At 37.7% G+C, this 25159-nt stretch overlaps 4 protein-coding genes across 9 annotated transcripts; 2 read left to right on the forward strand and 2 right to left on the reverse strand.

The window, feature by feature from the left end:
• Positions 1 to 339: 339 nt before the first annotated feature.
• Positions 340 to 2149, reverse strand: LOC111443561. Its single transcript, XM_023081421.1, has 2 exons — positions 2057 to 2149; positions 340 to 868 (listed from the first exon to the last, which is right to left on the reverse strand). The coding sequence occupies exons 1-2, from the start codon at positions 2111 to 2113 to the stop codon at positions 365 to 367; spliced, it is 561 nt and encodes a 186-aa protein (XP_022937189.1). The 5' UTR covers positions 2114 to 2149; the 3' UTR covers positions 340 to 364.
• A 2101-nt stretch (positions 2150 to 4250) lies between these two features.
• On the reverse strand, positions 4251 to 20988 carry LOC111443145 (protein SAWADEE HOMEODOMAIN HOMOLOG 1-like). 5 transcript variants are annotated; one of them, XR_002710442.1, is made up of 11 exons: positions 20984 to 20988; positions 17358 to 17360; positions 10905 to 10969; positions 9076 to 9198; positions 8069 to 8186; positions 6812 to 6930; positions 5654 to 5705; positions 5273 to 5416; positions 5080 to 5199; positions 4808 to 4994; positions 4251 to 4478 (listed from the first exon to the last, which is right to left on the reverse strand). XR_002710442.1 is itself a non-coding variant. In XM_023080814.1 (11 exons), the coding sequence occupies exons 1-11, from the start codon at positions 20984 to 20986 to the stop codon at positions 4944 to 4946; spliced, it is 789 nt and encodes a 262-aa protein (XP_022936582.1). In that variant the 5' UTR covers positions 20987 to 20988; the 3' UTR covers positions 4507 to 4943. The 5 variants fall into 5 exon arrangements, 4 of the variants coding, with proteins under 4 accessions (XP_022936582.1, XP_022936583.1, XP_022936581.1 ...); XM_023080814.1 differs by lacking the exon at positions 4251 to 4478 and adding an exon at positions 8921 to 8966 and having other exon boundaries at positions 4507 to 4994; positions 6812 to 6875; XM_023080815.1 differs by lacking the exon at positions 4251 to 4478 and having other exon boundaries at positions 4507 to 4994; positions 9076 to 9161.
• Positions 13437 to 17084, forward strand: LOC111443144 (auxin-responsive protein IAA16-like). Of its 2 annotated transcripts, none has more exons than XM_023080811.1 (4): positions 13437 to 14488; positions 15093 to 15373; positions 16141 to 16288; positions 16675 to 17084. In XM_023080811.1, the coding sequence occupies exons 1-4, from the start codon at positions 13926 to 13928 to the stop codon at positions 16742 to 16744; spliced, it is 1062 nt and encodes a 353-aa protein (XP_022936579.1). In that variant the 5' UTR covers positions 13437 to 13925; the 3' UTR covers positions 16745 to 17084. The 2 variants fall into 2 exon arrangements, with proteins under 2 accessions (XP_022936579.1, XP_022936580.1); XM_023080812.1 differs by having other exon boundaries at positions 13440 to 14488; positions 15096 to 15373.
• On the forward strand, positions 17975 to 24392 carry LOC111443143 (endoribonuclease YBEY, chloroplastic). Its single transcript, XM_023080810.1, has 12 exons — positions 17975 to 18485; positions 19530 to 19781; positions 19860 to 19955; positions 20682 to 20859; positions 21024 to 21092; positions 21174 to 21274; positions 21465 to 21557; positions 22420 to 22491; positions 22819 to 22938; positions 23447 to 23497; positions 23663 to 23851; positions 23927 to 24392. The coding sequence occupies exons 1-12, from the start codon at positions 18099 to 18101 to the stop codon at positions 24092 to 24094; spliced, it is 1776 nt and encodes a 591-aa protein (XP_022936578.1). The 5' UTR covers positions 17975 to 18098; the 3' UTR covers positions 24095 to 24392.
• The last annotated feature ends 767 nt before the right edge of the window (positions 24393 to 25159 follow it).

Here is a 25159-nt window from a genome sequence, read left to right on the forward strand (position 1 = left end):
ACGCGTCTACTCGAGAGAAGCTTCCACACCCTTATAAGGAATGTTACATTACACTCTCCAACCGATGTTGGGATCTCACAATCCACCCCCTTAGGGTCCAATGTCTTCGCTGGCACACCGCCACCCGCTGCTAGTAGATATTGTCCACTTTAGACCGCTATGTATCGCAGTTAGCCACACAATTTTAAAATATGCTTCATTCCCTTCTCCAACCCATATAAGATCTCAAACAATTAAGTAAAGCTATACGTATTATTCAAACATCCTTCAATAACATATATTTATGAACATCAAAGTTAATGATTATAAAACCAAACCATAAACTTCAGCAAACTAATGATTAGTAACACACAACAACGTATGATTACTCAAAAACAAACTCAATCTTAGGATCACAACTGACACTTCGAGAGAGCCTATTGGAAGAAGAGCCAAAATCAGTGGAATCATGGGTTCGTTTCTCAAAGCTTTTTCTAGCAATCCTTCTCATGGAAGTGGTCAAGGAGAGTTTAGGGTTAAGCCTTGTGGTGGCGTTGAATGCATCACAAAACTCCCTGTGAAACTCCACAGCTTGCCCAATGCTTATGTCTGGGAACTTCAAGGCTCTCTCTTTAACAGCTTCAGAGCAAAGCCCACAAACCCATTTCCCTGAGAAGAAGGTTTGGACCTCTAAAATGTAGGGTTTGGTGCACTCCTCTTTGAGCCCACAGCACCTGCATTCAGCTTGTTCTATGACTACTTCTTCTTCTTCTTCTTCAATTCTGCTCATCTTCATCTCTTCTACTTCTTCGTTGATGCTCAGTTTGTGCCGTTCGATCTCCTTGCTTAAATCCGATACCGCTCTACAAAGAAACACTTGTTGCTCGTTCTGTGTAAACATACATTTATTTGTATTCAGGTTGATGATTAGGCAGTTGTCCTATGCTCAAATTGGTACAAATATTATTCCAGAATTCGAAAAAGGGTTTTGATTAGTATTTGAAAAGTGTATAACTAAAAGAATTTGGTTTTCATGTTGATTTTGTATAACAGCTCAAGCCTACCACTAATAAATATTGTCTACGTATAGCCGCTAGTCTCGTGATTTTAAAATGTGTGTGCTAGAGAGAAGTTTACACACCCCTTATAAGGAATGTTTCGTTCGTTCCCTTCTCTAACCGATGTAGAATCTCACAATCCACTCTCCCTAGGGGTCCAGCGTCCTCGCTGACACACCGCCCGGTGTCTGGCTTTGATACTATTTGTAACAGCCCAAACCCATCGCTAACAAATATTGTCAACTTTGGCCCGTTACGTATCACCATCAGTCTCACAGTTTTAAAACGCGTCTATTAAGGAGAAGTTTCCACACCCTTATAAGGAATGTTTCATTCGTTCCCCTCTCCAACCGACGTGGGATTTCACATTCCACTCTCCTTAGAGGTCAAGCATCCACGTTGACACACCGCTCAGTGTCTAACTCTGATACTATTTGTAATAGCTCAAGCCCATCGCTAACAAATATTGTCAACTTTGGCCGTTACGTATCACCATCAGTCTCACAGTTTTAAAACGCGTCTACTAAGGAGAAGTTTCCACATCCTTATAAGGAATATTTCATTCGTTCCCCTCTCCAACCGACGTAGGATCTCACAATCCACTCTCCTTAGAGGTCCAGCGTCCTCGTTGGCACACCGCCCGGTGTCTAGCTCTGATACTATTTGTAACAGCTCAAGCCCATCGCTAACAAATATTGTCAACTTTGGCCCGTTACGTATCACCATCAGTCTCACAATTTTAAAACGCATCTACTGGGGAGAGGTTTCCACACCCTTATAAGAAATGTTTTGTTACCTCTTCAATCGATGAAGAATCTCACATTTTGTGTTGTCCTCTTGATTCATAAAAACATAAAATTGATGTAAACGAAATCGAAACTCTCAAAATCATAGGAACTAAACTAAAACGAACAACTTGAATCGAAACGTTTAAAACTATAGAACCGAATCGACAAAAAAACACACAACTGGGAATGATTGTTACATATATATATATATATATATATATATATATATACCTGCATGACTGAAAGTGATGAATCTCCTGTAGCTGGAGAAAATGATTGTGCAAACATCAGGAACGATACGAATAGGAAGAGGAAGAATCTGGTTTGAATGTGAACCAAAAACTGAAGTTTTTAGAAAGCTTCTGTTGAGCTTACATTTATATATAGCAATTAGCATGCGTGTGGCTGATGCTGATGCTAATAGATAGCCGGGAAGAGACTAAAATCTGCATTTTGGGCTCACTTTTTGATATCATTAATGACCAAATTGGCACCACTAGCCTCCATCGGATTACGCAATGAATTTGGGTTGCAATTTGGATATTGATGGAGATGCCATATGGGACCATGAATTTGTATTTAATTTCAAGGGTTTCTCACATTTCATATATATATATATATATATTTATGCTCTCGTGAGGGATTCACGAGCCTCTATTATGTATAGCCAGCCAGCTACTAGGTGATTTAATGTTGTTCCTAGATCAAGCATGTTTATAATCTCCTCATGTCAAATTAATCTAATCTAATCTCTTAAACATACAAATATATGAGCAGTTGATCATATCCCAATTAGCCTGAAGTGGGTTTGATTAATTTTTTTATGATCATGAACAAGATTATGGATAAATTGAAGCTAGAAATCATAGTTTTGGTGGATGAAGTAGTGCATGGAAGTGGAGCTCCATTGGTTGTTTTCTAGAATATTACTGGTTCTTTCAGCTGGTTCACTCGTGCACCAGAAAATGAAAGGAAGAAAGATCACAAATTTGACCCAATTCTACTCTTTCATGACTTTCAAATTTCTTCTAGGTTTGTTGACGTGAGATCCCATCCCACGTAGGTTGAAGAGGGAAACGAAGCATTCCTTACAAGGGTGTGGAAGTCTCTCCTTAACAAAGATTGTTTTAAAACCGTGAGGCTAATGACGATACGTAACGGGTCAAATCGAACAATATCTAATAGTGGTGGGTTTGGGTTATTACAAATGGTATTAGAGTCATACACTAGCGGTGTGGGATGCTTGACCTCTAAAGGAGTGATCAATGATCCCACCTTGGAGAGAGGAACGACGCATTTCTTATCCAGGGCGTGAAAACCTCTCCCTAAGCAGACACTAGGCAAAGTAGACAATATTTACTAACAGATAAGGTTTAGTTATTACGGTTCAAGTCTCGGAGTGTTGAAATACGATTATGGTAGCCATTGGTTTGTTTACCTAATCTTTTTCTTTATTTAGTTGGAAGGATTTTGTTCTTTGTTTAGAAGAAAAAAAGAAAGTGGATTCCATTGCATGGATATCACAAAAAGAAAGGGGGAGAGAATAGGGAGATATTAAGTTGAATAAGGATTCCGTGAAGTCCACTGCCATGCATTGCAGAAAGAGACGCACACTAAATAATGATACTTAAAATCCATTCATATGGGCTCTCTAACTTGAATAATGATACCCCTTCTTCTTCTTCTTCTTCTTCTTCACGGGCGTGTATCTTTGCTTTTATCCTTTCACTTTTTGTTTCTTAATACCCAAAACCCTTCATTAATTTATGTGAATCCCCTCACTTTTAGGCATCTGCTTTTTTTCATTCATACGACTCCTCTCATACGAGCGTAACTCAATTGATTAAGATATTATATCTTCGATTGAAAGCTGTACATACAATATACTCCGGAGAATACTACTCCACTTTATTTTTTTTTTATTCTTGTGATGAAAAACTTAATAGGATGAAGAGGTATTTGTAGTCGAGGCTAAACAATGGCAAGCCACACATCTTATCTCTTACCATTCTAAAATCGTCTAGATTTTAAATATCTAGACGTTATCTCCTAAATTTGAAACTTGCAAACTAAATCTTCTAAAAACTAAATCAAGTATAAATCAAACTTATCGGACTCACATGAGTTGCTCTTAAGATCAGCCAATTTGAGTATCCTATACATGTACTTTGAACTAAGAGATTAGATGTTTGAACCTCCTATCTCGTCCTCTCGTGTATTTGTCCAACTAAAAAAATCTAACACAAAATCAAATATGTGGAGAGTAGTGTGAAGCTAAAAACAATCTCAAAACACATAATTAAGGGTGGTTATATGAGTGAGAAGTTGGAGAGAGAGAGAGAGAATATATGGATGGGGTTTAAGTGCAAGAGATGCAGTTGAAGAAGTGATAGGGTAAACTTTTAAAGTCCCTCACCACCAACAATGAAAAGAAAAAGGGCAGATGGTATGCAACTGAATTTAATTACAATCACTGTTCTTTCAGTTTGTACTATAGAAACTAGATGGTATTGTTCCAAAACTATGGGCTGAATGAACCCTGAAGCTGAAATAAATAACCCCTTCAAACGAAAATCATCAAACCAACAAAATGCATCTCATGTTTCTTCCCCCTCCCCTTCACTTTACAATTAATTCAACTTCAACCCCAGCCCTGCAATTAAAGCAAAACCCCTTCATCCTTACACCTATAAATTCCTTTTTTCTTTCTAAGATCATCATACAAATCATTCATTAATATACTCTAATATGTTTTAGTAATCTGGTTAGAGTTAGGACAGAGATTTGCAAGCCTACATAAACTTTGAACTCGTCTTTGCCCGATTAGCAGAGACGAGTATCTGCAACAATTACATGTGCGTGTCCCATTCTTGTCCCCGAGGTTTATCGTCTTCGGAAGAAATTAAAGATGCCATGGTTACAGAAGCAATACGGTGAAAACATGAAACCGGTTCTATTATGAAATTTTACATACAACATTACCTCAACCTGCTGAAAGAACAGACAAAACTAGCTTGAGCTATTGTGCTTTCTGAGGCAAACCATTCCATGTCTTCACTCTCCAGCTTAGATGTTGGAGTGACACATGGAAAGGTGATGAATCGATGGCAAAGACAGATTAGAATTGATGTGCCGGTCTGCGACATAATCTTCTCAAACGAACTTTTTCCTGGTAATTGGATGGATAAGTGTGTGAGAATTCCTTCAAAAGCTGAAATTACGATTGACAAAGTATAAGAAAATGATATACTTGCCTCGGTGCTATCATGATCGTAACGAATCAAGAAAAGACACCTGCAGCCCCTAATATCATGCATTCTCCTCTGGACTTCTACAATATGGGCATCGTAGTAGATTGCCTGATCCCTCCTCTCCTAAAAATGTTGTAACACTCTAAGATGAAGTGGACTACTGAGAAATGAACAATTGAATGTTTTGCATAGTCACCTGGAAGCAGAGTACAAGGTCCCCAGCCTTCACCTTCTGGCACTCTGAATGTTCTAGAGGGACAGAGCGTTCTCGTACTGACTGTTTTATGTTGACCCATTCATCTTCCTCAGCTCCAAATCCAACAAATCTGACACGCACTTCCTTTAATGAATCGGCAAACCAATCAGACAACTATACATTCCATCCGCAACTGAAAACTAGCATGCAATTATACTCAGATACTCATATCACATACATAAATACATGTATAACTTAAGCGTGTTCCTCAAACCTAGACGCCTTTTGTGAACAATGAGCTCACTTGGGTCAACAAATCATGGAAGGCATGATAAATCATAATACAAGACGGAAAAAAAATGTGATGGTTCCAAGACTCACAGCTTCGCCTGAACTAAGAAATCTATGTGTAAGGAACATAGCAACATCATACCTACAAAATATTAGTGGAATGTCATCAGAACCCCGGAAAAAATTGAAATGGATTAAGAAACAAGCAGAAACCATAAATAAAGATTCATCTAAAACCAACGTAGAGTTCTCATTCTTTTCTGTATTATTTTTTCCCCTTAAATAACCTGAACGTAAAAGATTTTCATAGTAAAATCATCTCCTTCATGTAGTTAGCCACCACATTCAACCTTCAATCCAGTACAATTTACATTCAGATACCCAGAAGAAATTTCCTAATTAGATTCAACAGGCAGCCTGCTTGTCGTGAGGAGAAGACTGAATAAGAGGCATGCTGTTTTGAGATATTATACTGAAACATGTCAATCTGCATATGCTATTAAAAAAACAACCGTGCTTATGAATCAAATTAACATCGCAGTAAACCAAAAGTGATTTTTCAATAGCAGTTACAAAGTAATCACACTGATAGTATGATTTTAAATGGCTACATGGACATGCAATTCAATGTGTGTCATAACTTCCCAATTCTTACTTCATAGTGCATTTATTTTTTGTTTACGATTTATAGAGATTGTTTGTGATCAGAAACAAAGATGCCGCTGAACGAAATACTACAGAGGACCAGACATCAGATCTGGAAGGGGAAGCCAAGGAGTTTAAGAGAGCCCGTCATCAAGAGAAGCTCCATAAAGAGAGGGAGCCGACTACAAACAATATACAAGGCCAATCCCACACTTCCAATCAATCCTATATATTTTCCCTTGAAACTCCTATTCCTTATTTCCAAGGCTCCAACTCAATCTATGGCCAAGACGGAGTTAGGCAAAAGAAAGCTTAATTTTGAATCAAACCCCAAAAATGCTCAAGAAAAGAAGGAAATTGTCAGATTTGAAACTCAAAGATACCGTTAAACTTAGCCCGTCTATCTAGATAGCTCACTCTTCTATCTGCTGATATCCATAGCGAGCCATATGCAATCCGTAAAAGACTGAATTTAAGCATATGTTTCTTAGCTCAATTAAAGACCATCAGAGCAAATATAGAGACAGGCACCCAAAAGATGCACCCAACCAAACAGAACCAACTTTATTAGTCAAAATTAATGGCAGTGTTTTCTTCACATACCATGCACCATCTTTTGAAGACCTTGCTTCAAATTCCAACTCTGACAAATCTGGTTTCTTTTTGCCTGCTTTTAAACAAAGGTCATTAGCATGTGGAGGAGCAAAAGAAAAAGGTCCCATCTGCACAAATTAATTTCAATAAAAAGATTATAAAATACAATAAAAAACACAGTCTAATTCCTTTTTTTTTTTCTTTTTTTTTTTTTGTTAATAGGGAGTGCAAATATCCACTACACATTACGCACACTAATTAATTTCACACGACAAGTATTTGACCTTACCATATTTAGTTGTAAAGAAACTCATACAATTTTAATATCCTATGTAGGAGTTACAACACCTCAACACCGTGTGTGTGAACCCATTACCCCAAAATACCTTGTGTTTTTACACTAGCCTCTCAATGACCATCAGGTCAACCTATGGTAGTTAGCTCCATATTCTATGTTAAATAGTCCAACTACACAATAGAAAAACTAGGGAAGGAAAAAAAAAAAAAAATTTGGGAACATGCAATTAAATAATCAAACCAATATAACTACAGTAATAAACAACCAATCAAGAAAATGTATCTTAAAAATGACCGTGGAAGAGAGGACAAAAGATCTCAAGTCCAAGGGCAAGCAAAATACCAAATGAAAATATTGCCTCAACTTGCCCCTGCTCCATGCATTGCACTAGTGCATTTATTTAATGGAAATGCAGCTATATGCGGGTGAAATTAAACATTTCTTAATATGTAGATTAATGTTAGGACAAAACTGTTAATTACTAAAAGTGAGCTCAAGAGGGTGCAAATGCACACCGTACATGATATAATGTCTAAACCAACTCAAGAGGCTAGCCACTATCTACGCACAAACCTTGCCAAAATACAACCTACCCCTACCTGTATCTCACATATGTCGAACCCATATAATACTTACTAGCCCTCAGGGGAGACATTTTCCCTTTTTCCTTTTGTACAAAAAACGTTTTCTGTTGCACCGAATTGCTTAGATTTCATCTCATCAATGAAAAAGAACGAACATTTTCTATTGGAGGCTAACATATTCTCAATAAATTCAAATTTTAGATCACTTGAAAGCATCATTCAAATTGTTCCAAATGAAAATATTGTAAACATATGTCCAAATGAAGAGGTATGAAGGTTGCGGTTAGAGTAATAAGTAGAAAGGAACTGACGTTTAACAATAGACTATCCTACAGCTGAGTAACTTTGCCTTAAACATTGGAAGCAAACCTTAACTCAAATTACCTTCGGGGCCTTGAGAACTTTCCTGAGTCTTATTGGAAGGGCAAGCTTTGGGAATTTCAGACATCCTCTTTTCAATTTTTGGGAAGTCTTGCAGTCTGCTTTCAAACCAATCGTATACCTGTAACATTGTATGGATACAAACTTTTCACCAGAACCTTTTTGCTCAAACATGAAAATACAAAAGATCAGATAAAGAACAGTAAATACGGAGAAGACGGAAAAGAAAAAAAAAAAAAGAAACATCTCAGGACACCCATATAAGACTCTACTGTTGTAATTATGGGAGATTTGCAGTGATGCAAGACTCCAAACATAACCCCACTGAAAAATCAAGCTTCAAAAAACTTTTTATTCTTCTCTTTCCAAATACCCACTAGTTACCAAAGTACCCTGCCAAAGTACCCACTAGGAAACGTAGAACTTCAATGTAGCAAAACCAATATATAATAAGGAAGGAGGAGGTATCACCCAAGCTCAAGTCAAGGAACTACCCAAGGACTTCCTAATTGGATTTAGTTTGAAGAATAGAGTAGCTACAAGAGTTTAAATCTAAGAAATGTTCAATAAGAATACTCTTTGCCCTTTTATCCTTCTCCAAAGGTTGGAGGACACGCCCACTAATCAAATTAAGGGAGACGTCCTGAAAATTAAGATGTGTGAACACTCAATGTAAGCTGGTACCACCATGAATCTCTCTCTCTACCAAGAATCTCCACAACGATTTCCAAAGGCCAATAAAAAAAGGTTCATCAAGTCCTATTCGCAAGATATACAACAATAGAAGTAGAATATTACTTATAAAAAAATTTAAAAAAAAAACAGAATAAGAAAAAACATAAACAATATGATAACCTCCATCCACTTTATTACAGGCTTCCCAGCACGACCGGAGGACCGACTGTATAGACATGGAATGTCAAACAAGAGAACTCAACATTATACATACGTCATATACATATTTAAAGATTAATTAAAAGTTTTATGATAACAAGAAAAATGATACTCACTTGAAACGTTTGGTAACTTTTTGACAAAAATCTCGATCAAGCAATTGTTCTCCTGATTCCTCTATCAATTTCTCCATTTTCGCTATCTGTTTGCAAAGTTTAAAGCCATGTGGGATGGGAAAACTAAAATGTTATAAGAAGTATGTACAAGAAGCTCTCAATCCAAAAGGAAATTCTAAATTGATGCAAAAGTATATTTTATAATGGATTCAGTGTAAAGGTACCAAATGAAAGAAAAGAAATAAATATGACATCAAGAGTCCAGAATATCCTCAAAATAAAATTTATTAAAAAACTCTTTTTTCATTTGAAGAAAACACAATAAAAGCAACAAGTTATACGTAATTAGTTCTGCTTCTCAGAAGGCTTGTTTTTATTTAATAAAAGGCAAAAATTTCAATTAGATGGATGATAAGAGCATACAAGCATGAGACCACACAGAAAACATTGTTCCGAGTGCACCAAAAAAAGAAGGCAAAGAGTCGGGGGTATTAACAAGAGCGCTTCCGGGCTGGTGGAAATCAAAATACACGCACAGGAGGAGTCCTAAAAAACAAAAGAAACCGGGAAAATTATTTTTCTTGCCTTCTCAACTTTACATTTGCAAAAACTATTTTTCATTGTGACGAAAAAAAAAATAGGAAGATTCACTTGCTCTTTGTTGTTTTGTACAAGGGCATGTTTCTGAATACAATTTGTGACTCAAATAAGTTTAAGGAGAGTTGCTTTCTAAGGTAGATGACATTGATATAGTAATCCTTTTCCAGTATAGGTAGCCAAAATATTTGACTCCTAACTTGTAATTCTCCCTCTTTTCGCCTTTCAAATGTAGAAGAATACAAATAAAAGCTTTAATATGCCCCAACGTCAAGCTTTTGGTACAGAACAGTGGTAAGTTAATACTTCAAATGTTGGAGTTAGGGAACCAATGTACGGCGGGACACCGATGAGGCCAATAAACCAAAGAACAGAAATTAAAGAAAAACAAAAACTCCACCACTAAACCCTTCCTGTTTGCTAATGAAACATGTTGAAACAGAAAGAACATGTAGTCGAAAAACATAAAATGAAGTCCATTCACTTATCATCAACTATGAGGTAATATTACAAATTATGCAATAGTTCACGCATCAAAACAAGCTACGTTGTAGCTTCCATTGCACGACTAAACATGAAAACATACTTCGGACACGATCATTAAAAAACATCAATAGTTCACAAAATGCATATAAATACCCTGCGCAGTGTCACGGTCATGCTTGTCCAGGGCATGTTGCCCATGGCCGCATGCCCATGACAAGCCAAACCCTTGTCATGTCTTTTCATTCTAGTGTTTTTCCTTTTGTAATTCTAAAGCGTATGACACCTCAAAAATATCATGTCTACGCCTGCCAGAACTAAAATGGCCCAGAATGTACTATAGGGGGATATGACTAGTCGTCAACTTCTCCCTACCCAAGGTTATATATGCTAAGCCGTTGTTATCTTTCTCTTGCTTGCTTATATAACGTCTCTTTCTAAAATCTCTCTTTCTCAAATCTCTCTCTCTCCTCGTTTTCTAAAACCTTCTTTTAAAACCGAGGCTAGAGGCTTGACCGTACGTCGCTTGGCCGTAGGCGACGCAAGAACAAATAGGCTCAACTCACTTGTTGCTGGAAAGTGAGTGCCGCACAATCGCTAGTCCGCTGCCTTCGAAAGCGCGATTGTGTCACGCAGCATAGACGATGAGAGACCGTACTTCAAAATTATACTTTGATATTGTAAATCCAGCAACACCAAAATAATCAAACAAGCGCTCAGATCCTACGAGACATGAATGAGATACCTACCTCGCCCTTCGTAAACCCGGAAAACATCTGTCTGTCCCTCGGCCGGAGACGCTCCATGCTCCACTGTTTCTTGGTGTTTGGACCGAGGAGTATTTGCAGTTCCCTCGTCGATCAGAAATATCCAAACGGGCCGGCTGGACGGATCCCCGCCTTCGTTGCCTTTTGGGCTTTTTATGGGTTTATGATTACAAATAAACCAAACTAAAATAAAATAAAATAAAGGCTAAAAAATATTATTTTTTAAAATTGTATAATTGGTCTATAAATTTTTAACCACGCGTCTAATAGATATTTATAGTTTTAAAATATCTAAAAAAATATTTAAACATTACTTTTATACCTATCTGTTTGACCGGACATTGACATTTCTAAACTTTTTTTTAATTAATTAGTATATTAAATTGTGTGTACTAAGACTTCAAAATTGTCTTTTTTTTTCTAATTATTTATGAATTTTTTTAAAAATCGTCCACCTAGTTGAACTTAACCCAAAATTAAGGTAACGGTCCAGATCCACCGCTAGTAGATATTGTTCTTTTTGGGACCGCCACCAAATTCACCCCCTTCAGGATCCAGCGTCCTTATTGACACACTGCCTCATGTCTACCCCCTTCGAGAAATAGCGAGAAGGCTGGCACATCATCCGGTGTCTGACTCTGATACTATTTATAACACCCAAATACACCGTTAGCAGATATTGTCCTCTTTAGACTTTCCCTTTTGGGCTTCCCCTCAAGGCTTTAAAACGCGTATGCTAGGGGAAGTTTTCCGCACCTTTATAAATGGTATTTTGTTCTACTCCTACAACCAATGTAGGACATTACAGATAAAGCCACACAAAAACCCTTATTTATGTTTCCTCGTTTCTCTTCCCCGTGTTTAAATTCTCTTATTTTTTGTTTTTTTTTCACTATTTCTTCATTTCTTCTCGTTCCCTCGTTGTTTTGTCGTCATTCAATACAAACGACGACAACAAATCAACAATAATACTGGACCTCCGAGAGAGGAGTCCATTGCGAGATCCCATATCGATTGGAGAGGGAGAACAAAACATTTTTTTACAACGGTGTACGCACCTCTCCCTAATAGATGTCGAAGCAAACAATATCTCCTAACAATGGCCTTAGTTTATTACGCAACAACAAACCCTCAAATCAAATATGGTTTTAAATTTACACGGTACAAAACAATTCTAATATGAAAAGACCTCACACACACGACTTGACCTATTCATAGATGAATCAAACTTGACAAGCCAAAAGTTAAAACGCAGTAAGTTTGACTTCTATAATAGGATACTTCTATCGAACAAATAGGATAAGGACTTGTATTGGTCACAATCTTTTCGTATAAATCCATTTTCTTTTACAAAATCATTAGAGAAAAAAAGATCGAGCATATTAAAAGCTAAAAAAGGCTTTATAATAAAAGCGAAAGTGGGAAATTATAATGGCTATATAAATTCGTATCTAATTAAGTGGAATGTAGGGGTCCGCCACGAGGATTGGTGCAACAACTTTATTAGATGTTGATGATGATGATATTCACTTCCGTATGATGTTGCTATTAATTTTAGATTCGACTCTATTTCCATCTCTATCGATAGATTTTTTTTATAAGAAATTTTCAAACGACTTCAACGATTATGATACCCTAAGTCAATAGTACTTTTTTTTTTCTTACTTTGTAACATAAATTTAAGTTAATTATACATTTTAAAAGTTTTATAAAAAATGTATGATTTAATTAAATTCATGAAAAATTACAATATAGTTAACTCTTACTAATATGGATGTTTAAGTAAATTATAGAAATTAAATTAAAATAATCAAAAGATTAATTTTATAATTTAAGTAATAAAATTATAATATATATATATATATATATATATTTAATGTATTTATTGTTTTGTCTCTCTTTGGTATCCTTGAAAATTAAAATACAAAGAAAAACTAATAAATATTAAAAACAAATTGTGTAGCTTAATTCAACTATAATTAATATATACTATTTTATTTAATTTTTTATATTTCATTTATTAATTTTTTTTTAAATAATGTATTTTTATAAATAATTTTAAAATATGGACCCAACCTCACCGTTACTAAACTCGTTTTAAAATCGTGAAATTGAGAGTAATACATAACGGACCAAAACAGACAATATCTTTTAGCTCTGAGCTTAGATTGTTACAAATGATATAAGAGTCCGACACTAGACAGTTTGTCGTTGGCCTCGAATAGATAGATTGTGAGATTTTATATCGTTGTAGAGGGGAACAAAATATTCGGTATAAGGATGTGAAAATCTCTCTATAGCATAAGCGTTTTAAAATCTTTAGACTGACGACAATAAGTTACGGGTGAAATCGGATAATATCTATTAGCTGTAGGATAACGGCTCTATAAACAATGCCAATAAAATAAATAAATTTGGCGTTCTTAAAAGAGAATAAATTTTTATGGCACGTTTTGGTGGAGGTTGACATATATAGGTTTGTGTTATGTTATGTCATATTCATGAGAGCAAATTCAAGTAGTTCTTCGCACTTGAACGAATCTGCCATGTGAAAGCTCAGTAGTTTCTATCTTTAGTGCTGATTGAGCCAAAATGATTCATCGTTTCAGAGCTTCTCCTATTCCTCTAAGGGCTCAACACGTTCCAGTTCCACCACCTCTTCCAACATTTCAATGTGGTAAACCATTCTTGGGATCTTTTGCTCTCGTAAAGATGGTGGGGTATATGGCTTAACCATTTTCTTAGTGCTTTTTGGGTGCTTTTTTTGCTGGGAATTTTAAGTTTAGGGTGGAAATCAAGTGTGATCTAACGTAGTTATCCCTTTTACCCGGACCCCCTATCCTTATCTGCCTTTTTTGCATTTGCTTTAACTAATGCACACCACCTGTTTGATATTTGTCCTCATCCAAATTTTCTCTCTGTTTTTGCTTCTTCTCATATATATGGCTTCTGAGATGATGGTTTGAAGCATCACAGCAATTGATTTGTCTTTCAAGCATCACAATGAGCAGGCGTCCTGAGCTTCTTGACTTAATTTCTGGGGACAGGGAATGGGAGTTGAATAGAATTGGTGTTGGGAGTTCTGTTAGTGAGAACAATAAACTTGAGCTTAGACTTGGATTGCCTGGAGAAGACAGGCTTGCAGAAGGAAGTAACTGCTTGAATTTTAGCCATGAAAGTGATGAATCCCATCTCTCTTCTGCTAAGCTCTTTCCTTCTTGTTTGAACATTAGAAGCAACAAAAGGGCGCTTTGTGATGAATTCCGACCCCACAAGCTGGTTTTTTCTGAGAAAACAGCTGAGAAGGTGGCTCCTCTCATTCATTGTCTTGGTGCTTCCTTACCATCTTCAGCTTTTCAGAGGGAAGCCCAGAAGCTATCTCAGCCATCACAGTCGTTATATTTAGAACATTTGTTGATGCCTCAGAGATTGGACTTGGTGTCAGAGGAGCCATCAAAGACATGCAGCTTGAAAACAGCTGAGTTTCCTTACTCAACTGGGAAATCATGTCTCAATAATGGGTCAGTTCCTGCAGAATCATCTGAACCTAAACACCATGACAAAAGGTTAGTCAGCTTATCTTCTCTTATGTCCTGTTTTCTAGTCATTCATATTAAACTCTACTTTTTTAAGCGATGGATATCATGTCACTGATATGGTCTATCTCCCGACTATTATTACTTCGTTCTACGTGAGATCCCACGTTGGATAAAGAGGAGAACGAAACATTCCTTATAAAGGTGTGAAAATCTCTCCCTAGTAGACACTTTTAAAAACCGTGAGGCTGATGGCAATGCATAACGGGTCAAAACAGACAATATCTGTTAACAGTAGGCTTGAATTGTTACAAATAGTATCAGAGCCAGACACTAAGCGGTGTGCCAATGAGGACGCTGGAGAGGAGAACGAAACATTTCTTAAAAGGGTGTGGAAACCTCTCTCTAAAAGACATGTTTTAAAACTGTGAGGCTGACAGTAATACATAACGAGCCAGAGTGGACAATATCTACCCGTGGTGGACTTAGGCCGTTACATATTTGCTTTTACTTATAATTGGGCCTTTTTCTCATTCAGAACTAGTTTTAATTTCAAAACGTCTATGTCTTGAAGTTTTTCAAGGAAACAAGTAATGCTAAGTTGCTAATTGCAAGGAATTCAACATCTTGTCAGCAGGGCTTCAGTTGCATCAGCCGTTGGTTGGCCTCCCATTCGTTCTTTCAGGAAGAACTTTGCTGGCCCCCGCTCTTCAAAGCCTAACTCTCTTGTGTTGTCAAAAGAGGCTCTGCAGGATGAGAATGGCTCAAAATTATCTCACTGTTCCAACGGACAAATGTTTGTAAAAGTTTGTATGGATGGAATTCCCATCGGAAGAAAACTGAATCTCCAAGCCTATAATGGTTATGATCAACTGTCTGCTGGCATAGACGAACTCTTCCACTGTCTTCTTGCAGGTAATCCTTCAATGCCCTGCATTCAATCGATATTTTGTCCTATACTGCATATTTCTTTTGTAAATGATAACTAGTAAGTCCACTTGATAATGATTTCGTTTTTAGTCTTTTAGCTTTTGAAATTTACGCTTGTTTTCTCCCAATTTATTTACTTTAGTTTTTTCGTTTACTAAGGAAACATTTGAACTCTCAGTCGAATTTCAAAAACAAAAACAAGTTTTTAAATAGTTTTCAAAACTTGGCTTCGTTTTCGTTTTTTGAAATATGGGATAGAAAGTGATGAGAACGAAACATTATTTATAAGGGCGTGGAAACCTCTCCCTAGCAGACGTATTTTAAAATTTTGAGGAGAAGCCCGAAAGGGAAAGCCCAAATAGGACAATATCTACTAGCGGTGGGCTTAAGCCGTTACAAATGGTATCAGAGCTAGACATTGAGCGGTGTGCTAGTAGAGACGCTGGCTTTGAAGGAGGGTGGATTGTGAGATCCCACATCGGTTGGAGAGGACAACGAAACATTCTTTATAAGGGAGTGGAAACCTCTCCCAGGGAAGCCCAAAGAGGACAACAACTATTAGCGATGGGCTTGGGGTGTGACAATAAAACAAATGAACCTATACGTGAAAGTTGTGTTTATAAGCTTAGTTTTCAAAATCCAAAAACAAAAAACCGAATGCTAATCAAACTAAGACTAAGTTTCAAATTAAGTTGTTATTGCTGAAATTACTGCTCACTTGTTCTTATGTTCTTCCTCCTAATTAACTACAGCACAGAGAAACTATCTAGCAGCTGAAGATGGGAGAAAGGTGGAGGAAACGACCTCGTTATCTGATTCCAAACACGAAAACGGGCTGTACACTCTAGTTTACTATGATAATGAAGGGGACAGGATGCTTGTTGGTGATGTCCCATGGAAGTAAGCATTTCCCACCACTGATCTTGTAGCCCATGTCACTATCATTTTCCTGACCAAATCCAATACAATCTTAGGAAAAGGAGTCCTTTTAGTATTACTTTCTTGTTTAGAATTTAGAATGATTGTGAGATCCCACGTTAGTTAGAGAGGGGAGCGAAACATTCTTTATAAGGGTGTGGAGCCCTCTCCCTAGTAAATGCGTTTTAAAATCGTGAGGCTGACAGAAATACGTAATAGGTCAAAACAGACAATAACTGCTAGCAGTAGGTTTAGACGGTTACAATGCTTCCTTGCTTGCTGTTCAGTTTATGAAACAGGAACCTTTTTTAAGTCATAACTTTCGCTTTCTTTGTATGGTGGGCTTATGGGGCTTCATTTTCATGCAGCATGTTTGTTTCCACTGTGAAGAGGCTACGTGTGTTAAGGAATGCTGTTGTTGCCACTGAAATGAAGTGAAACTCCTTTCAAAATTCTGAAAGGTACTGGAAATGTTCTTGTCAAATCTTTCCAAGTCTTGGCTCAGAATAGCAGCAATTTTGAGCAGCAATGGCGACAGTTTATGCCAAAGAGTGATACGAAGTTAGGATTTTCCCATATAAGTTTTCATTTTACTAGCTGCAACCTGTAAGCGCAGCCTTGGGTTTCAAGGTTGAGGCAACTGCTACCGTGTGTGTACATATTTATGTTCTGTATATTCTGAAATACGAGTTCTGGTTGTGAATTCTTCTTGGGAATTTACTGCATCCCTCTAAGTTCTGATTAAAAGAACAGAAACAAGAGAAGAATGATTGGAAGACGCAGTTTTAATGTGGTGGACTCACAACGATTGTGTGATACTTGTTCAAACACAGTGAACAAATCAGTTATGTGAAGTTTGGACTTCATGGATAATGTCGGCGTGTGCTCGAGTCTGAAGTCATGTTTTGAGATAAGCATTTTGGAAAACGTGTGTGAGAAAATACGTTTCAAATAATTGTAAAGAAAACAATGTTATAAGCTAAAAGCGAGTAGGCGACAACGATTTTGATAGCATATAACTCAGTTAGGAAAAATTGACAACTAGTCATATCCCCTTTTAGTACATTTTGGGTATTTTAGCATTTGTACGTGCAGACATGATTTTGGTGACCGGTCATACACCCCATATTGACATAGAATGAAACAGTAAAAACCTATGTAAGATGGAAACATGTAAAAGGGGTTTGGAACAGGCTTGCGACCATGAACAACACGTTTTGGACAAGTATGATAGGGACATTCGACATGTAGCTATTAGGCAACACACCTTGGACAAGCATGACCTTGACATCTAGCCCCATTGGATATTTGGGAAAGAATTACAAAAGTATTTAAAATCCATATCTTATGGTTATTAGAGCGATTCTCGAATCTTAGTCCAATAGTTACAAAGAGATAGTCACGTTCTGACAACCTCATTCAATAATTTTTCTAAATAAGAATACTAACAACTTAGCGTTGAAACACCAATACCTCGGTTTGAATCTCCACACTAACGCATACGAAACAAGGGTATTAGTGTCAATTAACACATAGGAAACAAGGGAACTAATGATAATTTTCCAAAACAAGAGACAAAGCTCAAAAGTGTGGGCTTGTGGAGGCGTTATTTACATAGAAGTGAAAAAAGAGGGCTAAATATCAAAAGAAAAGGAAAGCCCTGATTCATTAAGATCCCTTCTTCAATTTCAGGCTTGGGTGGGCGCAATCACATTCTTCCAACATCCTCGCAAACAAAGCAGGCAATACCCAAAGCCGGCACGACAGCGCCACTCTGTATCTCTTATCCTACATGCTTCTCCGAGCGTCCCCTCTTCTTCGCGCCTCCCACCGTCCATTCTCCTCTGGGGTTCACATGGCGCTAGCTGCCCATCTCCCTGTCTCTCCCAACCGTCAAAGTTTCCATTCATGGCGATCTTCTTCGCACTTGCCGCCTGTTTGTCAAGCGAATGGCTACGACCGCATTTCGACCAAAATAACATTTCCACAATTTGTTCGGAGTTTCTACGTCTTGTCGGGAACATACAATAAGGTACAGAGGCCTTGTGGAAGGATTTTCTGTGGGCAAAGAGAGTATAGAAAGGTGAGGAGACGAGTCCCCAAAACCAAGAGAAAGGAATTAGAGCTCAACGTCAGTATCTGTATCGAAGAAAAGTTGCCGGACGACCCTGAACTTTTGGTATCCATTTCTTCACGTACATTTTACACTGTCCTTTTTTCGGTATTTTTTTGTTGTTGATTATACGTTCATAAAAGAATTTATTTCATGATGATGGTGGGAAGAGTAATAATGAGAGGGATCGAGAATGCTTGTTTTGGGCAATCCTGTTGCATTCTATGTTGTAATTGTGCATGATATCCTAGCATTCGTCTAGGAGTCTATAGGTTGAATTAATTTTCAATGACATTGTTCTCAATCTCCACCCTCCTTTTGTTTAGACTCAAGAAAACGAGCAGCACGTTACTAAGTGGACTTGCTACTTGACACATTCCTCTCTCTTATATTTAATTTTGGTATTGCAATAATCTAGGAATCATATTGTACTTTCTTTACGTTAAATGTAACAGCCTAAGCCACCGCTAGCAGATTTCGTCCTCTCTGGGCTTTCCCTCAAGATTTTTAAAACACGTATGCTAGGGAGAGGTTTTAGACACCGGGCGATGTGCCAGCGAGGATGTTGGACCACTAAGGAGGGTGGATTGTGAGATCTCACGTCGGTTGGAGAGGGGAATGAAACATTCTTTATAAGGGGGTGAAAACCTCTCCCTAACAGACGCGTTTTAAAAACCTTGAGGGGAAGCCCGAAAGGAAAAGCCCAAAGGGGACAATATCTGCTAGTGGTTTGGACGGTTAGAAAAGAAATCTTAGGGAAATGAGAGCGAAAAAAGCAGTTAAGCTATGAAATTCAGTTGTGTCATCAACTTCTCCCAACGGTTTTAGAACATAGCTTCTCCCAGCTGCTTAACGTGCAATGCACCAAATGCATCTAGACGACAATAATTTCATATGTGGATACGAATTTCTACTTCTTGATTACAAGTGCTTTGACGTTAGAATATTTGAGAGATTGATGCTTTAAGATATCAAAGTTGGATCGGTAGAATATGTCAAGAATTAGGAGTAAAATAAGTTTTTCATGTCTGATCTCTTCTGCATTGTTGCAAGGTTCGTTTTTTATTGATCATTTAATACTGATAGCTTTCCTTTTTTTGAATGCTTCAGAGTATTGCAGAAATGCTTCGTTTGAATGTTCCCAAGGCTCTGAAGTTAGCTTTCAACAATTTAAAGGATTCACAATACAAAACTCGAGATAGTTCAATAAACGATGTTGGTTTATTTGAAAGTGTTGAGATGTCCGTGCTACTTTGTAACGACGAGTTTATTTGTAAACTTAACAAAGAATGGAGGGACGAGGATCATGCCACTGATGTCCTGTCCATGTCACAGCATGTCCCAGAACTGAAGCTTCCAATTGTAAGAACTTGAGTAGAAGTGAGTACGGACTAATGTCTTTGAGAATGATAAATGATTGACTGATTTTTGTATCTTCAGCTTATGTTAGGTGATATTGTCATTTCTGTTGAGACTGCTGCGAGGCAGGCGGAGGAACGGGGACACACACTCCTTGATGAGATTCGGATACTCCTGGTTCGTCACTTGATCGCCCTTTTTGTTTTAAGATAGAAGCTAATAATTTTGTCCTTGCATCCGTATGTTTGAGAACTAGTAACATTGCTACTATTCACATAGCATACGTGCCTTTAGGGGAGCGTGTAAGACGAAGATGGCGTTTAGTATGCGGGCATGATGGGTCCATGGGATTTGGTTTCAAAATTAAAAGTTCTTGCACAATCTATACACAAACATTTTATTCCCAAGCTTCACATTCCCATGCAACACATAAAATAGGCCCAATATCACAATCATTAGCACATTTCTCACACTGCATCCTTCATTTTCAAGCATTTGAAACTCATTAATGTGTATTCTAAACTGGACCATGCAAAGCCTGCTAAACAAAGAACTTGACCTTCTTGGAAATTTTCGCCATCCACCTTGAGGAGAAATCACTAGGCTTTCAATTTTCAAATCCTGTTTTTTCAAGGCGATGGGAATTAAACTGTCCAAGGATTCATTTCCTAAAACTGGAAAGTTGAGTGATTTACTTATCCATTTTCTTTTGATTTAGGAATGCCAAAACTATGTGAAAGGAAAGAAAGGCAGTCGGTATAAAAGTATGCCCAAAATCTAGTTTAAAGAAAGGCAACCAAACTGAAACAACCATCTTTTTTCTTTTCTAGCCTCCTGAGAAATTTTTACTATCAAGAACTCAACTAAGCAAAGGAAATTCATCATTCCATGGGGTTTGTACAGGTGCACGGATTGTTGCATCTTTTGGGATTTGATCATGAGATTAGTGAAGAGGCTGAAGTAGAAATGGAAAAGGAGGAGGAACTACTTTTGAAGAGTTTAGAGTGGAAAGGGAAAGGGCTGATTCAGAGTGCAATTGATGCTGAAACTAATTCAAACTCAGTTGCAGAAGTTTCAGATGGTAATTATAGTAGTCTGCTTTATTGTTCTACTAATGACTGCACCAATGCACCAAAATTCCTTTGTGATTATAATTAAGCTGTGTTATGTTCTGTACATTTGTTACTGTTCTTATGTTGTAAGACCATGTTCTCTGTGTACGTTCTTACTATTCACATGTTAAAGACAGGAAAAAAGAAGGAAGTCTCCGATTCTACCGCCCAAGGTTCAGCTATATTTTCTGTGATATGGATGGTAAGAGCCCTCTTGAGGCGAATCCAAATTATTCCACGACCTGTGGTGTTGACTTGTATTAAGTATATGAATTATATGTAGGTACATTGCTCAACAGTAAAAGTCAAATTACTCCAACAACTGTCAAGGCCCTGAAGGAGGCCTTGTCAAGAGGTGTGAAAGTTGTTATAGCTACTGGAAAGGTATGACATTTTGCTTGATTGTTAGGATATTGACCTTAAGCTTGTTTTCCAACTGTTTTTCCATGTTCTGTTCTTAACTCTTCACTGAATGTCTGGGTGTTTTTGTAGTTTTTTTTCTTGTAACTTTCATCTGCTATTGCTTTATTTTCACAATTTAAGGAATAATGGTTAGATTTAATGCATGGACTAGGCCCGCCCAGCAGTAATAAGCATTTTGGAGAAGGCAGGTTTAGCTGGAAAAGATGGTGCCGTGTCTGAATTTTCTCCAGGAGTTTTCTTACAGGTTTCTATTTTTCCCTCCTCTTTTCTTTTTTATCTCTTTTTCGATTAGGAATCACGACTCTCCACAATAGTATGATATTGTCCACTTTGAGCATAAGCTCTCATGGCTTTGCTTTGGACTTCCCCAAAGGGTCTCATACCAATGAAGATGTATTTCTTACTTATAAACCCATGATCATCTTCTAAATTACCCAATGTGGGACTCCTTCCCAACAATCCTCAACAATCCTCCCCTCGAACAAAGTACACCATAGAGCCTCCCTTGAGGTCTATGTAGCCCTCGAACAGGCTCCCCTTAATCGAGACTTGACTCCTTTCTCTAGAGCCCTCGAACTAAGTACACCCTTTGTTCGACACATGAGTCACTTTTGATTACACTTGCAAGGTTCACAACTTCTTTGTTCGACATTTGAGGATTTTATAGACATGGCTAAATTAAGGGATGACTCTGATACCATATGTTAGGAATCACGACTTTCCACAATAGTATGATATTGTCCACTTTGAGTATAAGGTCTCATGGCTTTCCTTTGGGCTTCCCCAGAAGGCCTCATACCAATGAAGATGTATTCCTTACTTATAACCCATGATCATCCTCTAAATTAGCCAATGTGGGACTCCCTCCCAACAATCCTCAACATCTTCATGTTTCTTTCTAAAGTTGATGCATGGCTACTTTTGATTATATGTTAGGAATTTTCTTGAGGTGCTTTTATGTCTTGTAATGGTGATCTTTGTGTCATCAAGCGATGGAAGATCTGGATTATACGTTGGGAGACTGGCTTTAACTTTCAGTTTACTTTTATGTTTTCTCCAACTTTAATCTTATGCATTATATATTCTCTTTCCTTCCTTGGTGATAGGGACTACTTGTTTATGGTAGACAAGGCAAGGAAATTTATAGGCGGAACTTAGATCAAGATATCTGCAGAGAGGTACGTCTCGTGCTGTTTGCTGTACGTACTATTCAGCAGTTTCAATGACGATTAAGTAAATTTTTTTAAAGATGAGTCTTGGGGATTAAAGCCATGCGAGCACAAAACATTCTACAATAGATGTATCCATGTAGTTATGCTTGCCAAAGAAAATGACTCAGCTAGCTGCCCTCTCTTTTATGTACGGTTTGAAACTAAAAACCGTAAGAATCACCGAAAATAATGATAGTTTTATGAACGGTTAACTAACAAACCTAATAAAGGAAAAGGTTTTTTAACACAAGATGCTTGTTAATGATACCTAAATTTGTGTTTGTTGAAGTGCAGGCATGCCTTTATTCTTTAGAGAAGAATGTTCCTCTGATTGCATTTGGTGAAGGCCGTTGCTTAACTCTATTTGATCATCCACTTACTGATGCATTGCACACTATATACCATGAGCCCAAGGTACTTGAACATATCTTTGTCATGGTTCTAAGTCTTATATGTAGTAAATGTGATATTTGTACTTGTAAAGGTGGAGATTCGTGCGTGAACATACACTCTTAATTTAAAAGAGAGGGTCCGAAAACATATTTATTCTGACTTAGAGGGAGAAATGCATTAGAGTACTGATGTGTACCATGGACCCGAATTTACATATAGTAATGTCCATCTCTTACCAAAAACAAGTCATTTATGGATATTATCAGGAGGTTCGTGCGGATGCAGTATAGTCCCTTTTTCACTCTACAAGGATCAAGATCAAATTAACGTTCATTCTCTTTCTGTCGAAAGGAGATATATTTCTAGCTTTTCAGTAGATAATGATAAAGTGAGACAAAAATTTTATGGTCCGGATTTCTCTGGTAAAAACGAAAGCGGAATTCCTGATTATTCAGTTTACATGGCTAACTACTGAGAACTGAATTGTTTAGCCAATTCGATTTGAATGTTGATTGGTTGTGTATTACAGGCAGAGGTCATGTCCTCGGTTGATAATCTTTTGGCTGCAGCTGAAATACAGGTAAGCTCTCGACTGAGATGCCTCCCTCTCATTTGTGTATTAGTAAAGAAAGAAATGAGGAACGATTCAGCATCAAAGCATACTTTCTATCAAAATGTGTGAATAAGCCCAGCATTGGTTCCCATAGCAATCATATGACTTATTTTAACATGTGAACTCATACAGAAACTTCTTTTCTTGGACACTGCCGAGGGAGTTTCACGCGTCCTTCGACCATACTGGTCAGAGGCATCAGGGGAACACGCCTCGGTTGTTCAGGCTGTACCAGATATGCTTGAGATCGTCCCCTGTGGAACCTCGAAAGGTAGCGGAGTAAAATTGTTGCTCGATCATTTGGGAGTTTCTTCCGAGGAGGTAAGCTAAAATTCTTCCCTAACGCGCCACGTCCAAAGTGTCTTTCTTGGACCTTAACCTGCTTGAATTCTGTAGGTAATGGCTATTGGAGATGGGGAAAATGACATTGAGATGCTGGAATTGGCATCTCTTGGAATTGCTATGAGCAATGGAGCAGAGAAAACAAAGGCTGTTGCTAACTTAATTGGTCCCAGCAATGATGAAGATGGTGTTGCAGAGGTCATATACAGATATGCATTCTAGACACAGTGCGGCTTTGAGAAGCTTATGATCTGATTACACAGTCAATTATTGTGATTGAAGGATGCAAATTCTGCCCTTCAACATATTCTTATTAATTGTCTCTCTCGACCAAGCCAAACTAAGAGAGTCAAGATTTTTGCCTTTTAGTAGGGATACATAAGTTATTAGCTTAGCCTTTTGATGTTTCATACACAGAATGTCATTGTGTTGAATTACTATTAATCCCATATTCTTTTCAGTAGCCCGGAGCTGGCTAAACATTGTATCCTCTTATTTTCAAATGAATAAACTTCTATTCGCTTAAGGAGACTCGTCATTAGGACATGTTTCACGCTCACTCCGGCTGCCAATTCACCTGATCACTGAGGTTGCTCTTCACGAAAAGATCCTCCACCTTCTACTACAATGTATTTGTTGAGGATTGTTGGGAGCGAGTTCCACGGTGGCTAATTTAGAGGATGATCATGAGTTTATAAGCAAGGAATATGAGGCATTTTAGAAAACCAAAAGCAAAACTATGAGAGCTTATGCTCAAAATGGAGAATATGGAATCATTGTGGAGAGTTGTGATTTCTAACATTGTCCCGAAATCCAAGCTCTTGCTCCCAAATCCCCTCCATGGATCCCAATCTCATTGCTGTTTCCTCGCCCCATGACATCGTGCACCGTTCTGTTCTCATCTTCAATCACTATCTTCTCCAAACATCCTGCCTGCAATGCTCTTCTCAAGCCTTCGGTCAACACACTTGGCACAGTAGGTTTGCTTACTTCAATAACCAGCTGGTACTTGCCTGATGCTTCAATCCCAGATAAAAACACCCTTCACTTCTGTGTTCAAAGGCCTGCGTGGGCCTTGCCCATGTGCTCTAAGGCCAAAAAGTCCACTGTTTTGTGACCATATGGCTGCGAATCAAACCTGATCGTTAGGAATCTGGTAGATTTGTACTAAGGTGGCTTGCGATTGTATTGCCCATTAGTTCTTTAATGGAATGGTTGAGTGATGTTGTTTTCATGGAACACTTTGATTAGTTATTGGAGAGAAGAGGGTATGGCAGCCTCATTGTA

Source organism: Cucurbita moschata, unplaced genomic scaffold, assembly GCF_002738365.1.
Source record: "Cucurbita moschata cultivar Rifu unplaced genomic scaffold, Cmos_1.0 Cmo_Scf00005, whole genome shotgun sequence".
Taxonomy (NCBI): domain Eukaryota; kingdom Viridiplantae; phylum Streptophyta; class Magnoliopsida; order Cucurbitales; family Cucurbitaceae; genus Cucurbita; species Cucurbita moschata.

Bases quoted from the DNA above. Each gene is read 5' to 3' on its own strand.
- LOC111443144 (XM_023080811.1), top strand. From the start codon at position 13,926: ATGAGCAGGCGTCCTGAGCTTCTTGACTTAATTTCTGGGGACAGGGAA. The intron at 15,374-16,140 runs GTAATCCTTCAA...AATTAACTACAG, and splicing joins CTTCCACTGTCTTCTTGCAG to CACAGAGAAACTATCTAGCA. The intron at 16,289-16,674 runs GTAAGCATTTCC...ATTTTCATGCAG, and splicing joins GTTGGTGATGTCCCATGGAA to CATGTTTGTTTCCACTGTGA.
- LOC111443143 (XM_023080810.1), top strand. From the start codon at position 18,099: ATGCTTCTCCGAGCGTCCCCTCTTCTTCGCGCCTCCCACCGTCCATTC. The intron at 21,558-22,419 runs GTTTCTATTTTT...CCTTGGTGATAG, and splicing joins CTCCAGGAGTTTTCTTACAG to GGACTACTTGTTTATGGTAG. The intron at 23,852-23,926 runs GTAAGCTAAAAT...TGAATTCTGTAG, and splicing joins TGGGAGTTTCTTCCGAGGAG to GTAATGGCTATTGGAGATGG.
- LOC111443145 (XM_023080813.1), bottom strand. The intron at 6,931-8,068 runs GTAATTTGAGTT...TAATTTGTGCAG, and splicing joins AAGTTCTCAAGGCCCCGAAG to ATGGGACCTTTTTCTTTTGC. The intron at 5,706-6,811 runs GTATGTGAAGAA...AATATTTTGTAG, and splicing joins TCTTCAAAAGATGGTGCATG to GTATGATGTTGCTATGTTCC.
- LOC111443561 (XM_023081421.1), bottom strand. From the start codon at position 2,113: ATGTTTGCACAATCATTTTCTCCAGCTACAGGAGATTCATCACTTTCA. The intron at 869-2,056 runs GTATATATATAT...ATGTTTACACAG, and splicing joins CATCACTTTCAGTCATGCAG to AACGAGCAACAAGTGTTTCT.